The following is a 17457-nucleotide window of genomic DNA, read 5'->3' as shown; positions in this document are numbered from 1 at the left end:
GACAAGTGAGTATTGTGTATAAGAAAACAGTATTGGGAGTCAGATTGAACAATGCTAAACTTCCTGCTCTACTACTTAACTAATTATGTGTACTTGGGCAACTATTTAGCTCTTTAAATTGCAATTTCCTCACCTGAAAGTCAGGAATAATAAAAAACTAACCCATAGAGCTATAAACTACATAGCGCAATGCCTGGCATACAGTTGTTACATAGTAAATATGATACATTTATGATAAAAAAATACAATAACCATTTTTATTTTCAAATTTGGCCCCAAATCTTAGGTTTATAGAACATCTCTTTTCAAGTAGTTCAAAGCACCTAGGTTTAAAAAAAAAAGGGGGGGGGAGTAAACTTCACAATGGTCTTTAGCAAAGAGGAAACTGAATCTCATCAAGTTCGATACAGCATCTATAAAGTGAGATGAGGCTGCCTCACAATTTTTAATTCTCCCTTGAAATGAGATGCTAACCTCATGTTTTTTTATATGTCACATTCTTCCATAATTTTAGCTTTAAGCGGCAGTTAAAAGTTCAGGACTTACACTACATATATACACAGACATTCAACATAACATACATAGCATACATCATTCTACTTAAGATTCATTTGTTAATTTATTCCACCTTCATGTGTTTCCTACTTTTTTTCTCTTTAGAAGTCTACTCAAGCGTCAATTTAAACCTGACTCCCTGATACCAATGGAATACCTATCTAACAGTGTACTCTCTAGGTTGTATCATTTTATTTTTATTTTTTTTCATTTATTTTTATTAGTTGGAGGCTAATTACTTTACAATATTGAAGTGGGTTTTGTCATACATTGACATGAATCAGCCATGAAAGCAGTGGTTTTCAACCTGCTTAGGATCATATGATAAAAATCACATGGGAGCTTTTAAACCTCCTCACATCTAGACTGAATCCCAGGACAACTGAATCAGAATTTTTAAGGCAGGATTCACCATATCAGTATTTTTAATGCTCACTAGTAATTCGAACATACAGTCAAGTTGAGAAACCAAGTTCTAGCACACACCTAAGATGCATTGGTCCTCAGAAGTGCAATCCTCTCAGGTGAATGATACGTGAATGCATGATAGCCCCAGGGTGGAAAAAAAACTGTCCTTGACCATTCTTTATAAGTGGTATGAATGAGAAAGTGGAGCAAGGAAATTTGGAAACTGAGGCAACCCAAAATGTTTTGTCCAAGTAGTTAACAGCTAGACCCCTTAAAGTGCATTTATTTAAAAATGAACAATCTTATTATTTGATTATCTCTCCATTTTTAAAATATGTTACAAGTCTACATGTGATAAGCTCATAAAAATGAATTCCTATGAAACGTTCAAAACCTTGTGTAGAGTAAGATCCTGACTTGAGTCACTGGTGGGCAATATTTGCCAAGCTAGAGGTGATCTACTATCCTAATTAGCAGGTAATACTCTGAAATTTATAACACAGAAACTTACATTAGAAAGTACGTGAGATGAAATACCTTCATCATAAAAATTATAAACAGGTGAAGCGAAAATGGGCAAATCTGGTGTTGCTTTGCACCAAAAATCCCTCTTTCAAAGTGTCTTACACAACCAGAAAAACAAAAATAAACAAACGAAAAACCTACAGTCTTTCGTTTTCAAAGACCAAGGTGTAAAAGCAGACACACACTCACATTATCCTCCTGTCGTGGGGCTTTGTTTGGTTAGTTGGATGGTTGGCTGTGTTGTGTTGTTATTTAAACTCAGCTCTAAAAAACATCCTCAAAGCCAACCCGCCTGCCAGGAAGGAGGAGGTGATATTTAAGCCTCACTATCGCGACTGAGCACACACGCATCGATTCAAGTGAAGGGAGGTGGCCTTGGAAAACGTGTCTTTCAGAAATCCTGCCACTTTAGACAGGCCAAGTCGCTGCCTTGCTCCCACCCGCACCCTCACGCCCTCTCCTAGAAACACACAAACACTGCCCTACTACCCACGTCCCCGTCCCGCGGGGCGCCCCAGTCTCCCGGCAGGTTTCCATAACCCACGCGTGGCCCATAGGCGGAGGCGGCCGTGGCCCCCACCCGCGGCCGCCAGCATCCCGGGACTTCTGCCTCCCGACGCCCGCGCGCGCTCCGCCCGCCCCTTGGCCCTGCAACCATCACACCTGTGGAAAGGCCGTCCTCCAGGCTCCGGCGCACGGCGGCGAGGAAGCACAGCAGGAGCAGCCGCAGGGACGGCGCCCGGGGCCCCCGCAGACCCGGGCGGGCGCGCATGACGCCAACAGGTCAGCCGCGGTCCTCGTACACCCGACCGCCTTCGGTGTCGCCGCGCACACTCGCCCGCAGCCCGGCGCCGGCTGCCAGGCCCCGGTGTGGACACTCGAGAAAAGGCGGGGTGGGAGGGGCCGGCCGCCCTGCCCTCCTACGCCGAGACACTCGCACCGCGCCCGCAGCCGACCCGCAGGACCGTCCGGCTCTCCATCAATTAGGCAGCGCGCTGCCGCCTACAGGCGCGCCCGGATGTGCGGTGGTCACCCCCGCCTCCGTCCTCTCCGCCGGGCAGGTCAGGGAGGGAGGTTGCTAAAGACGCTGGCAGGCGACGCCTAGCCCATCTCCTGGGGGAGAGAGCGAAACCCTTAATATCTATAGATTCACCAGCACACTATATGCGCAGAGGTGCACACATCTCTGCAGCTCATATAAACCAAGGTTCACTTATTTACTTTAGTGGGACTGAGAATGGAAAACATTTCTTCCTCCCGGCCATCCTGTGTTATTAAAGAGGCTTCTGTACGCGCTGGTGGAAGGCAGTGTCCCTCCGCCCTGCATCCTGGGCTAATCAGTCTTTGCTCTGCCTACCAATCGTACCCAGCCTCTGCTCTGGTCTCTGAAGGCTTAACCGGTTCGCTCTAGATTAAGCTTTCAGAGTCTCAGGGTGTCCCAGTGTATGTTTTCCTTTCGTTTGCTTAGCCTAGCAGTTTCTGAGAAGCCACCTAGAGCTCCAGAAACAAAACTGTCGAAAGTAGACAGCTGTGTAAAATGCACAAGCCTGTTGACCTTTGTCAAACTCTGACACTAATGTTATCCCTTGCTTATATAGCTTGGAATTTTTCAGTGCTCCCAATGAAATAAAACAACTAAAAGCTACTGCTTTATCTGAGGAGGAGGATGAAGCCTATGGATCTTTGAAAAAAAAAATATAGACTGGGGATAAGGCTAAAAATTATTAAATATATAAAGAGTAGTTTTCACAACATAAAAAAGCAATAAGATGTGATAATTCTCCAAGATGTTATAATATGTTAAAAGATACATTTTAAAGTGTTTTTCATGAGCTTTGTTCCCTCTCCCTTTGTCTTTCCAATGTTAAGTTTGATAGTCATGAATTCAAAATTTATCAATGCCAAAAAAAAAATTGAAAGAAAATGTTAGATCCACGTTTTGAAAATTGAAGTGCTAAACAAGAGCTATGCTCCCCTCCTACAGGAATGACTAATTTTTAGTTGGTATATATTGTAAAAATATTCCTCTGTTTCCAGCTTATTACATAGACAAAACTTTGAGGGGAAAGGTAGGTATCTAAATTTGAAGACAGAGAAGATGAGTAATACAATTTGTTAAGCAGTGTTAAACATCTACCAAGTACCAGGCACTGTGTTCAGTACATGTACTGCACGCACATTAATCTAGAGAGCTATTTGTCTGTGAACTACAAACCTAAGGAATCCCTCTTCTCAGTCAGAAAATTATGCCTATAATGATTAAACCTTTCTGAAGGAAACCTTATGAGAGACCCTGAAGGACTAAACAGTTTTCCCCATTACCCTCTTAGGACCTTGAGCAGACTTGCTAAATCCAAACTGCCAGATCACTGTTTGCTAAATAACACCCTTGTCTTGCTGCCCTGCATCCTGTCTCAGGACTATCTACAAATGTTTCCCTAGGCCTTTGGAGAGTTCTAACAGAAAACACTTCTCAAAACAAAATGTACTCTGACCTACCTTCCCCAATTAACTCTATCATATCCTTAAGCTCAAATTCACCTTTTTTCAAATAAGCTGACCACATTTAAAGAAAAATTATCTTCACAGGCAAATCAATGTGTCTATGACCAGGAAAAAGTAACTTGCCACGTTGAAGCTAATTCCCACTTGGCTTTTGTTGTTAGAGCAAAATAAATTGATGAAGAAATATAATTCTTGTTTTGCTAAGTATTTTGAAAGTTTTCCCCATTACTCCTGTCTTATTTACACACAATATTTTTTAGCCTTATTTCCATTCCTTTTTTTTCAAATGATCCATATCCTTTAAAACCAGTTTATATACTACCTTCCATATACAGCTTTTTCTGATCTTTCTGGTCCAAACTAACCTTTCCCTCCATGGTGAATTAAATAAGGCCACACCTGCTTTGACACGGTCCTTGTGGAGGTATGCTTCATGTCCTACACTTCCTGTCCTCGGGCTGAGCGGTCCCTGTGGCTCCTGTTGACGTACTGAACGTTGCTGAAGTAACACTCTGTGAGTTTCCGTAGCTAGACCACAGGAGCCTGCATTTCCTTCCTCCCTTCTCTTACAAGACAGTTGTCAGGCCAGAAGCGTGACAGCCTTGAGACCACCATGCTGTGAGAAGCCCAGACTACGTGGAGTACCTGGAAGGATGAGATGCCATTTAGAAAGAAGGCATGAGGGTCAATAGGTACTAGATTTTTGCAGGACCCTTCTTGAAGCCTAAAACAAGACCCAATGAGTGCCACATGATGCTCCTTGAAGCAGAATAATTGCTCTGCTGAGCCCTGCCTGAATGCCTGTTCCACACAATTGTGAGATACAAGAACACGATTGCTTTAAGCCACTAAATTAAGAGTAGCTTGTCCTCCACAATAAATTATCCAAATGCTTTTCTCTAAACTCCTGCTATCCCTGGGATTAATTTGACAATTAATAATTTGCATCCTTGTCTGTGGCCTTCATTGTTGCAGTCTCCATTTAAATATCTGTTGTTATTCAGTTGTTAAGTCATGTCCGACGCTTTGCCACCCCATGGTCTGCAGTACACCAGGCTTCCCTGTCCTTCACTGTCTCCCAGAGCTCACTTAAACTCATGTCCATTGAATTGATGAAGCTATGCAACCATCTCATCCTCTGTCACCCCCTTGTCCATCTGTATTCGTTCCTTCCCAGCATCTGGGTCTTTTCTAATGAGTCAGCTCATCATATCAGGTAGCCAAAGTATTGGAGCTTCAGCTTCAGCTTCAGCATCAGCCCTTCCAATGAATACTCAGGGTTGATTTCTTTAGGATTGACTGGTTTGATCTTGAAGTCCAAAGGACTCTTAAGAGTCTTCTCCAGCACCACAATTCAAAGATGTCTATTCTTCAGTGCACAGCCTTCTTTATGGTCCAACTCTCACATCCGTACAGGACAAACGGGAAAAACCATAGCTTTGATTATATGGACCTTTGTTGGAAAAATAATGTCTCAGCTTTTTAATATGCTATCTAGGTTTGTATACCTTTCCTTCCAAGGAGCAAGCATCTGTTAATTTCATGGCTGCAGTCACCATCCACAGTGATTTAGAAGCACAAGAAAATAAAATCTGCTACTTTTTATATTTTTTCCCTATCTATTTGCATGAAGTGATGGGATCAGATACCATGAGCTTAGTTTTTTGAATGTTGTGTTTTAAGCCAGCTTTTTCACTGTCATTTTTCACCTTCATCAGGAGGCTCTTTAGTTCCTCTTCACTTTCTACCATTAGGATATATCACTTGCATATCTAAGGTTGTTGATATTTCTCCCAGCAATCTTGATTCCAGGTTGGCAGTCATCCAGCCTTGCATGTTGCATGATATACTCTGCATATGAGTTAAATAAGCAGGGTGACAATATACAGCCTTGACGTACACCTTTCCCAATTTTGAATCAGTCCATTATTTCATGTCTGGTTCAAATTGTTGCTTCTTGACCTGCATACATGTTTCTCAAGAGACAAGTAAGGTGGTCTGGTATTCCCATCTCTTTAAGAATTTTCCACAGTTCGTTATGATTCATACAGTCAAAGGCTTTAATGTAGTCAATGAAGCAGAAGTAGATTTTTTTCTGAAATCCTCTTGCTTTTTCTATGATCCAACAAATGATGGTAATTTGATCTCTGGTACCTCTACCTTTTCTAAATATTGTACATCTGGAATTTCTTGGTTCACATACTGTTGAAGACTAACTTGAAGGATTTTAAGCATAATCTTGCTAGCGTGTGAAATGACCATGAAAGTGCAGTAGTTTGAACTTTATTTAGCATTGCTCATCCTTGGGATTGGAATGAAAACTGACCTTTTCCAGTCATTTGGCCACTGCTGAGTTTTCCAAATTTGCTGGCATATTGAGTGCAGCCCTGTAACAGCATCAGCTTTTAGGATTTTAAATAGACCAGCTGGAATTCCATTACCTCCACTAGGTTCATTCTTAGTGATGCTTTCTAAGGCCCACTTGAATTCAGACTTCAGGATGTCTGGCTCTAAGTGAATGAAGACAGCATCATGGTTATTTGGTTCTTTAAGAACTTTTTTTGTACAGGTCTTCTGTGTATTCTTGCCATCTCTTCTTAATATCTTCTGCTTCTGTTAGGTCCATACTGTTTCTGTACTTTATTGCATCATCTTTCCATGAAATGTTCCCTTGGTATCTCCCATTTTCTTGAAGAGATCTCTAGTCTTTCCTATTCTACTGTTTTCTTCTACTTCATTTTATTGTTCACTGAGGAAGTCTTTCTCATCTCTCCTTGCTATTCTTTGGAATTCTGTGTTCAATTGGGTATATCTTTCCCTTTCTTCTTTGCCTTTTGCTTCTTTTCTTTCTTCAACTATTTGTAAGGCCTCCTCAGACAACCACTTTGCCTCTTGCATTTCTTTTTATTTGGGATTGTTTTGGTCACTGCCTCCTGTACAATCTTATGAACCTCTGTCCATAATTCTTCAGGCACTCTGTCTACCAGATCTGACCCCTTGAATCTGTTTGTCACTTCCACTGTATAATCATAAGGGATTTGATTTAGGTCATGCCTGAATCGGCTAGTGATTTTCCCTACTTTCTCTAGTTTATGTCTGAATTTTGCAATAAGGAGCTCATAATCTGTGCCACAGTCAGCCTCAGGTCTAGTTTTTGCTGACCTTATAGAGCTTCTCCATCTTTGGCTGCAAATAATATAGTCAGTCTGATTTCGGTATCAACCATCTGGTGATGTCCATGTGTAGAGTTATCTCTCATGTTGTGGGAAGTGGGTGTTTGCGATGACCATTGTGCTCTCTTGGCAAAACTCTGTTAGCCTTTGCCCTGCTTCATTTTGTACTGCAAGGCCAAACTTGCCTGTTACTCCAGGTATCTCTTGACTTCCTACTTTTGCATTCCAGTCCCTTATGATGAAAAGGAATTTTTTGTTTGTTTGGTTTTGGTGTAAGTTCTAGAAGGTCTTGTAGAACTCTTCAGCTTTGGCATTAGAGGTTGGGGCATAGACTTGGATTACCATGGTATTGAATGGTTTGACTTGGAAATGAACCAAGATAATTCTGTCATTTTTGAGACTGTACAGAAGTACTTCATGTCAGATTCTTTTGTTGACTATGAGGGCTACTCCATTTCTTCTAAGGGATTCTTGCCCACAGTAGTAGTAGCTAGAATAGTAATCTGAATTAAATTCACCCATTCCCATCCATTTTAGTTCACTGATTCTGGAAATGTCATTATTCATTCTTGCCATCTCCTGCTTGACCACGTCCATTGTACCTTGATTCATGGGCCTAACATACCAGGTTCCTATGCAGTATTGTTCTTTACAACATTGGACTTTACTTTCACCACCAGACACATCCATGACTGGGAGTCATTTCCTCTTTGGCCCAGCCTCTTCATTCCTTCTGGAGCTATTTATCCGCTTTTCCCCAGTAACATATTGGACACCTACCGATCTGGAGAAGCTCATCTTCCAGTGTCATATATTTTTGCCTTTTATACTGTTCATGGGGTTCTCAAGGAAAGAACACTGAAGTTGTTTGCCATTCCCTTCTCCAGTGGACCACGTTTAGTTGTTATGTGATTATATCTTCTTTCCCAACTACATTACAACTCTTTTCAACCTGGAAGTAGTTCTTTTTATGTCCTGCCATGTCTTAAAAAAATAGTACTTTTAGTGTGCTCTGTTTTTCACTTGTTAAAGGCTCACTATAGGCAAAATATATTCTGTTTTCTATGTTTTCCATTTTTTTGTAGTAAAATAATGCTATAAAATGTTCAGTTTTTTTTTTTTTCCCTTAAGCCATCATTGAGTGGAAAGGGTGTCACAAGATCCTCAGTTCAGTCACTCAGTCATGTCTGACTTTTTGCAACCCCATGGATTGCAGCATGCCAGGCTTCCCTGTCCATCTCCCAGAGCTTATTCAAACTCATGTCCATAGATCCATGATGCCATCAAACCATCTCATCCTCTGTCACCACCTTTTCCTCCCACCTTCAATCTTTCCCAGCATCAGGGTCTTTTCAAATGAGTCAGTTCTTCACATCAGGTGGCAAAAGCATTGGAGTTTCAGCTTCAGCAACAGTCTTTCCAATGAATATTCAGGACTGATTCCCTTTAGGATGGACTGGTTTGATCTTGCATTCCTAGGGACTCTCAAGAGTCTTCTCCAATGCCACAATTGTAGAAGCATGTGAGATCTAGTTCCCCGATCAGGGATTGAACCTGGGTTCCCTTCATTGGAAGCTCAGAGTCTTAGTCACTGGACCACCAGGGACACTCCTTGAGGTTTTTTCTTTAGTTCAACTCTCTGACAACTGTGTGTTGCACATTGTGGCACATGGGACACAAAGGTAAACCACACACTGTTTCCAAATTTAGGGAGCTAAATAACATAAGCAGGTGATTGCTGCTGTTGTTCAGTCATTCAGTTGTATCCAACTCTTTGTGTCCCATGGACTGAAGCACACCGGGTTTCCCTGTCCTTCAACACAGCCTGGAGTGTGCTCAAACTCATGTCCATTGAGTCAGGGATGCCATCCAACCATCTCATCCCCAGAGACTGTAACCTGCCAGACTCCTTTGTCTATGGAATTTTTCAGGCAAGAGTACTGGAGTGTGTTGCTGTTTCCTACTCCAAGGGATCTTCCCGACTGAGGAGTTGAACCCACATTTCTTGAGTGGCCTGCATTTGTTCTTTACAACTGAGCCACCTGGGAAGCCCTAATATAACTTCTACTCGTATCAAATACAGACACTCCATCCAATCTTAGTAATAGGCAAGTCTGGTTAGAAGGGGAAGTCAGATCCCTAACTCATACAGATGCATTCTAAGGCTCTGGGACTGGGACATAGTATTATGTTCATTTTCTGTATGATTCTTTTGTGAAATCTGCTGAAGTAAGTTTTTTAACTGAAACTACTTAATAGGGCCATCTATTTCTACTCTAATTTCTCGTGCATCATACTTTCTCACAGATCAAATGGCATGCTGTGACTGGTTTGGAGATCCTGCTAGAAGGGAATTAAAGATACACTTGGTGCAGGGGTTAATAGTTAGCCATCTGTTGCTCTGGCTAAGACATGAGAAACTCACCATGAGAAAAAAATAAAAGCAAAATGTAGCAATACAGCAGAACCCAGATAAAAGTATGTCAGGTAGATCAGTTGCGGTTCTCACTGCTAAACTAACGAAAAACAGTGTGGACCTTGAAATGCCGGGTCACCTCAAGTTCAGAACGCTGCTTGTGCACAAACCAAAATGTTTTCCCAAGGCATATGCAGGTCTATGACCTCCAGCTAGGTGATACCCCTTGTACAAGAAAATAACAAAGATCACTTCAATTCAGTCAGTTCAGTTGCTCAGTCGTGTCTGACTCTTTGTGACCCCATGGACTGCAGCACGCCAGGCCTCCCTTTCCATCACCAACTCCCGGAGTTTACTCAAACTCAGGCCCATCAAGTCGGTGGTGCCATCCAACCATCTCATCCACTGTTGTCCCCTGCTCTTCCTGCCTTCAATCTTTCCCAGCATCAGGGTCTTTTCCAATGAGTCAGCTCTTCACATCAGGTGGCCAAAGTATTGGAGTTTCAGCTTCAGCATCAGTCCTTCCAATGAACACCCAGGACTGATCTCCTTTAGGATGGACTGGTTGGATCTCCTTGCAGTCCAAGGGACTCTCAAGAGTTTTCTCCAACACCACGGTTCAAAAGCATCAATTCTTCAGCACTCAGCTCTCTTTATAGTCCAACTCTCACATCTATACATGATTACTGGAAAAACCGTAGCCTTGACTAGACAGACCTTTGTTGGCAAAGTAATATCTCTTCTTTTTAATATGCTGTCTAGGTTGGTCATAACTTTCCTTCCAAGGAGTAAGTGTCTCTTAATTTCATGGCTGAAATCACCATCTGCAGTGGTTTTGGAGCCCCCAAAAATAAAGTCAGCCACTGTTTCACCATCTATATGCCATGAAGTGATGGGACTGGATGCCATGATCTTAGTTTTCTGAATGTTGCGCTTTAAGCCAACTTTTTCACTCTCCTCTTTCGCCTTTCATCAAGAGGCTCTTTAGTTCTTCACTTTCTGCCATAAGGGTGGTGTCATCTGCATATCTGAGGTTATTGATATTTCTCCTGGCAATCTTGATTCCAGCTTGTGCTTCATCCAGCCCAGCATTTCTCCTGATGTACTCTGCATATAAGTTAAATAAACAGGGTGACAATATACAGCCTTGATGTATTCCTTTTCCTATTTGGAGCCAGTCTGTTCCATATCTGGCTCTAACTGTTGCTTCTTGACCTGCATACAGATTTCTCAAGAGGTAGGTCAGGTGGTCTGGTATTCTCATCTCTTTCAGAATTCTCCACACATAGTTAAAGCCTTTGGCATAGTCAATAAAGCAGAAATAGATGTTTTTCTGGAATGCTCTTGCTTTTCCAATGATCCAGCAGATGTTGGCAATTTGATCTCTGGTTCCTCTGCCTTTTCTAAAGCCAGCTTGAACATCTGGAAGTTCACAGTTCATGTATTGTTGAAGCCTGGCTGGGAGAATTTTGAGCATTACTTTACTAGCGTGTGAGATGAGTGTAATTGTTTGAGCAAAAAAAAGTGGTAGTTTGAACATTCTATACCATTGCCTTTCTTAGGTATTGGAATGAAAAGTGACCTTTTCCAGTCCTGTGGCCACTGCTGAGTTTTCCAAGTTTGCTGGCATATTGAGTGCAGCGCTTTCACAGCATTGTCTTTTAGGATTTGAAATAACTCAGCTGGAATTCCATCACCTCCAATAGCTTTGTTCTAGTGATGCTTCCTAAGGCCCACTTGACTTCACATTCCAGGATATCTGGCTCTAGGTGAGTGATCACAGCATCGTGATTATCTGGGTCATGAAGATCTTTTTTTGTACAGTGCTTCTGTGTATTCTTGTCACCTCTTCTTAATGTCTTCTGCTTCTGTTAGGTCCATACCATTTCTGTCCTTTATTGTGCCCATCTTTGCATGAAATATTCCCTTGGTATCTCTTAAGTATCTTGAAGAGATCTCTAGTCTTTCCCGTTCTATTGTTTTCCCCTATTTATTTGCATTAGTTATTGAGGAAGACTTTCTTATCTCTCCTTGCTATTCTTTGGAACTCTGCATTCAAATGGATATATCTTTCCTTTTCTCCTTTGCTTTTGGCTTCTCTTCTTTTCACAGCTGTTTGTAAGGCCTCCTCAGACAGCCATTTTGCTTTTTTGCATTTTTTTTTCTTGGGGATGGTCTTGCTCCCTGTCTCCTACAATGTCATGAACCTCCATCCATAGTTCATCAGGCACTCTATCAGATCTAGTCCCTTAAATCTAGTTCTAACTTCCACTGTTTATTCATTAGGGATTTAATCTAGGTCTTACCTGAATGGTCTATCAGTTTTCCCCACTTTCTTCAATTTATGTCTGAACTGGCAATAAGGAGTTCAAGATCTGAGCCACAGTCAGCTCCCATCTTGTTTTTGCTGACTGTGTAGAGCTTCTCCATCTTTGGCTGCAAAGAATATAATCAGTCTGATTTCAGTGTTGACCATCTGGTATGTCCAAGTGTAGTGTCTTCTCTTGTGTTGTTGGAAGAGGGTGTTTGCTATGACCAGTGCATTCTCTCGGCAGAACTCTATTAGCCTTTGCTCTGCTTTATTCTGTACTCCAAGGCCAAATGTGCCTGTTACTCCAGATGTTTCTTGACTTCCTGTCTTTGCATTCCAGTCCCCTATAATTAAAAGGACATCTTTTTTGGCTTTTAGTTCTAGAAGGTCTTATAGGTCTTCATAGAACCGTTCAACTTCAGCTTCTTCAGCATTACTGATCGAGGCATAGACTTGGATTACTGTGATATTTTGAACTATTCAAAGATAGTTTTTTGAACTATTCAAAGATAGTTTGAAGTAATCAATAAAATGGGAGATGTGACTGGAGACACAGGAGGCAGACTTCATCATAGCACAACAGATACTTTCTGCTTACGAAGACACTAAATAAAAGGGATGTGGCTCCGAGGAATGGGACTCCTGATCCAAGAGGGCTTGAGTCCCCCAGTCCCATCTTTAAGACTTTAATTCTGTCTCTAGTTTGTTTTCCCCAAACTGTGCATCGACCACTTTTGATCCCTACCTGCTGCACTGGCTCCAGCAAGTGGCACCCAATGTTGGGCTGGAAACTGAAGGATTGCAGAGTGCAAAACTACAGCTGAAATATCAATATTGGCTCACGGTCCTGAAGAAGAGTGGGGTGAAGCCTCAGAAAACCCCTTTTTGCAGTAAGTATTACTCTCTTAGGTATTGAAACTGGGGTTAAGCATGGGAAATTCAGAAAGCTTGGAACAGTACCGGCCATATATATGCCTCTTAGAGCAGGTTCTAAAAGCAGAAGGAACAAAAATAAGTGAGGGCCGGCTACTGGATCTTTTACAAACCATTGAGAAACATTGCTTATAGTTCCCTTCTCTGGGTATTTTAGATTTAGGACCATGGAAGAAGGTAGGTAGTGAATTAGAGAAACTTCTTTGCAAGGGCGTGCCCTTGCCTGTATCTATCTGGTCAACTTGGACACTGATTAAAATCTATTTTAGAAACTTTTCAGACCCCAGAAGGCTCAGAAGGGAGTGAGGATGAATGTGAATCCCCATCAGAGGGAGGACCTGAATATGCAAGCCAGCGGGGATAGAACAAAAAACACAGGAGGATCTTAAAAGTATAGTTCCTTCTGTGCCTTAGCGGAGGATGAATTTCCTCTACCCCCACTTCCTCCCCCTCCTGTCTTAACCAGTGGAGTGACTTAAGCTTTTCCTTCCTTGCCACTAACAGTAGTTCTGTCACCCCTCCAGAAAGGTATTTGATGGGCTCGACAGGAGGGTGACTTGGAGGCTATGACTATGACATTTCCAATGACAATACATGAATGAGTAACTCCTGGGACAGATCCTAATAATCCTAATGGGGTGTATGAGGCTGCTATTCCCTTCAAAATACTAAAGGAACTTAAGCAAACTGTTCAAAATTATGAAGTAAATTCTCCTTTTACCTTGGAAATAGTGCAGGGACTAGCTGAGGGTTCCCATTTGATTATGGTGTCTCATGACCAAGCCAGACAGATCCCCATCTCTTTAGATCAGTTGGCAGGCAGTGGAAATTGGGGGACAACTCAAGATTAAGTGCTTATGGAAGATCAGGCTATAGGATAGGTGAGGTGATACTGAATAAAAGCCTGGGAGAAAATAGAAGTTAAAGGACAGGCTTTCCTTACTTTAAGAGAAGACCTCACCTCATCAGAGAGACAACCCTGCTGGGACAACATCTTATTAGTCAGGCTACCCCTGTCATCAGAGCCAATTTGAACATTCTCTGGTTCAATGTTTAACTATGAAACTATGACCACAAAAAGAGAGAGATGGCATTTTTGACACTGAATGGCCATGACGTTATTTAGACTCCAGAGAAAACTGGTTAAAATAAAATCTTTTTTGAAATTGCAGAACCGGTTCTCCTTGCACGTGCAATTAGAAAAAAGTTGGCTTGTTAAAATACTTTGTTGGAGCTCCAGTTCTTCCAGAGGAACAAAAACAGGCCTGGGAAAAAACCTAAAGTTAACTCTTATGTCCTTGGGATACACAGCCCACTCTGTCTGGGACTCCAGCCATGAACAAATTGGTAGAACTCAAACCAAGAAAAAAGGAAGGGACAAAGACATTTTAAATATCAAGCAGAAAACTATGAGATCTCTGTCTATCTGTCTATATTTATGTGTGGCTCAGTGTGTGTCTGTCCTTGGACAAAATTACTAAAGGCTGATTGGTCAGTGCTGCTAAGTCGCTTCAGTTGTGTCTGACTCCGTTCGACCCCATCGACAGCAACCCACGAGGCTCCCCCGTCTCTGGGATTCTCCAGGCAAGAACACAAGTGGGTTGCCATTTCCTTCTCCAATGCATGAAAGTGAAAAGTGAAAGTGAAGTCTCTCAGTCATGTCCGACTCCTAGTGACCCCATGGACTGCAGCCTACAAGGTTTTTCCGTCCATGAGCTCTATTTAATTGGCCTAAAGAGAAGTAAGTGCTTACCAATCAAACAGTTCTAAATTCAAAAATATTAAACTAAAATGAATTTCAGGCTTGTGTGAACTAGTAAATATTCACTATTGAATTGATACCTGGTATTAATGTTTGTTTACTAATCTAATTCACATAGACATTGTAAAGATACTTTTGCAAATGATATAGCTTTGGGTGATTTATATTTACCAATCTACAGAATGATGATATAAAGTACAGTTCATGGTTGCTGAAGGAAAGTAGGATATGTACTTTCAATAAAAAGATATAAGGATGGAATTACATTCTGTTAAGGAAAAAGAAAGTAAATCTGAACTTACAGGTGGCTGTTCTCTGAATGGGCAAATAAAGTGATGAATACAGATGTGTAAAAAATGTCTACAGCAAGTGGAAGAGAGTTTTGTGCATGATGCAACTTTATTAAGACATTACACTGCCTTTGAAATCTTTTATTGTCACTTTGACTAAGTGAATAACTATTGTTTCACAATGAATATAAGTTGGTACCAATCTGGAATTTGGTTTTCCTGTTAAAAAAACAAAGTCTTCTTGGAGTATAGCTTTTGATAACAGACTATGTAAATTTATTTGTCTTTAAGTGATTCACACTTGCTTTTAAAATCTTTTGTTACTCTGATAAAAAGAATGAGTGTTATTTCTCAATGATCTATGGAGACCAAGACACACATAGACAAAGCTCATTCTGCCTCTACAAAATTAACCCCTCATCAGGAAATTTAAAATGGATAAATAATGGCTATAAACCAAAGAGTCAGGGCTAGGGGAGGTCCAAGATGACCGCTTGGCTTTTCCTGCTCCCCGACAAACCTCACTTTTATTTGATAGGATAAAGCCTTTCCTGGCTGTAGGGTTAATATCTCACAATGGACAAAAAAAATGATTAAAATACATTTTCTGCAATATCCAGTGATCAGGGCACCCACTTTGCTGGACAAGTCATACAGACACTGCAAAAACTTCATGAGCTTCTTGGAGACTATTACTTTCACTGACTTCTTGCCGTCAGGCAAGAACCACAAAACAAAAGGATTGGTTACATGAGACTGAACAGACTGCTAAATATGACTACAACTTTCATGATTTTTTGTCTGACATGTTACTGGCTTCTAATCTTTGTTTTCAGATATAAAGAAACTCTTCTCCTCAAGTCACTGATGGTTTAAAACAGTTTAGTGATTTACACCTGTGAGAAAAATTAAAACATTTTTCTTTTCTCTCTGCCTCATCCCTCCAGAAATTGGAGACATTTGGGTCCTGAACAGCCTCATCAAGGTACAAAAAAGACTGTCTCTAGACATATACAAAAATCTCAGAGTATACTGGGGAGCTCTAAAAAAAAAAAATCCATCTAACTGATGTCAAGTCTATGACATCTAATATGTTTCACTGAATCTTAAGTTCTAGTTTTGATAATTAATGTCCATATTTACTAAGACTCACTTCTTAAATAGTTCCTTGTGGTTATGTTACATTGCTAAAAGGCTTCATTAAATTAAATTTTAAAACACATTCATTAGTTAAATTAAAAAGATCCTTCACTAAAAAGGACACTCTAAGTTTGTTTCTAAAGCTTATCTTAGTAAGTCTTTAAATAAAGATCAGATGCTCTACAACCAGAAAATTAACAACAAGGTATGCTGCTGCTGCTGCTAAGTCACTTCAATCGTGTCCAACTCTGTGCAACCCCATAGACGGCAGCCCACCAGGCTCCGCCATCCCTGGGATTCTCCAGGCAAGAACACTGGAGTGGGTTGCCATTACCTTCCCCAATGCATGAAAGTGAAAAGTGAAAGTGAAGTCGCTCAGTCGTGTCTGACTCTTAGCGACCCCATGGACTGCAGCCTACCAGGCTCCTCCATCCATGGGATTCTCCAGGCAAGAGTACTGGAGTGGGGTGCCATTGCCTTCTCCGAACAACAAGTTATAGTCATTTAATAAACTAACTCAGATGACTTAAAGATGTCACTGGGCTATACTTAATAAAAGTTCTTGACTTAAGTCCTTACTTATAATTTTACTGTTACTGCTAACTAAGTTGTTTTCTAAATTACCTGTTTCAAGAATTGTTGTCCCTTACATTAACAAATGTGTTACTGAGCCACTGATATAATGATGGTATACAATTCCATATGAAATCCATAGTTATAATGGACGTAACTCATAGATCTTCCTTTAGTAAGCTCTCTTATGTACATATGAAAATTGATACATTCTCTCAATTTATATGGACCACTACTCAATCCGGTGAGACTACAAAACATGTACAAAGACATTTATATGCTTGTTTTGCTGTTATAAAACTACCAAAAACTATAAAAACTGATAATGGCCCTGCTTATACCAGTAGAACATTCCAACAATTTCTTAAAATTTGGTCTATAAAACATTCTACTTGAATAAAGCTTTATTTACTCCAAATTTTTTAAATATTTTGACACAAACTATGGAAACTTCAGCTGAGCAACATTTTCAGGCTACATGCACAAATACAAGTAAGCCTGTGATTTGGTGGAAGGCCCACTAACAAATGCTTGGTCACCAGGGAAGTTAATTACATGGGGAAGAGGGTTTGCTTGTGTCTCCCCAGGAGAAAGCCTAGAACCTGTGTAGATCCAAGGTCGTAGAGTAAAACTGAGCAGAAACAACGAATGACTCCAGGAAACCTCATCATGATTATGCTTGTCCTGATAACCATCGCAGTGAGTATACTCTGAGTATATTCATCACAGTGAGTATATTCACCAGAAGCAAAGAATTATACCTATTAGGCCTGTGTACCTAATCCCCTGTTGCTAAGGCCTGTCAATTGAGGTGAAGGATCTATCCCTGTTTATGTTAATGACTCTTCCTGGTCCAGAAGACAAGC

The 17457-nt window shown here is 41.0% G+C and overlaps 1 protein-coding gene across 3 annotated transcripts in view; it reads right to left on the bottom strand.

Moving 5' to 3' along the window:
• EMB (embigin) overlaps nt 1-17457 on the bottom strand; it is a 122622-nt gene that overhangs the window by 60074 nt on the left and 45091 nt on the right. The window contains exon 1 of one of the 3 annotated variants that reach the window (XM_043887642.1): nt 2152-2614. The exons of the other annotated variants lie outside the window; for them this stretch is intronic. Coding sequence (XP_043743577.1) covers nt 2152-2260 — 109 coding nt within the window. The 5' untranslated portion in view covers nt 2261-2614. Of the gene's footprint in view, nt 1-2151; nt 2615-17457 lie in introns of those variants that run through there. 3 annotated transcript variants of the gene reach the window in all.

The sequence above is a fragment of the Cervus elaphus genome, chromosome 25, assembly GCF_910594005.1.
Source record: "Cervus elaphus chromosome 25, mCerEla1.1, whole genome shotgun sequence".
Lineage (NCBI taxonomy): Eukaryota > Metazoa > Chordata > Mammalia > Artiodactyla > Cervidae > Cervus > Cervus elaphus.
Note: the sequence above shows the minus strand (reverse complement) of the source record. Positions and strands in the feature narration are given on the sequence as shown.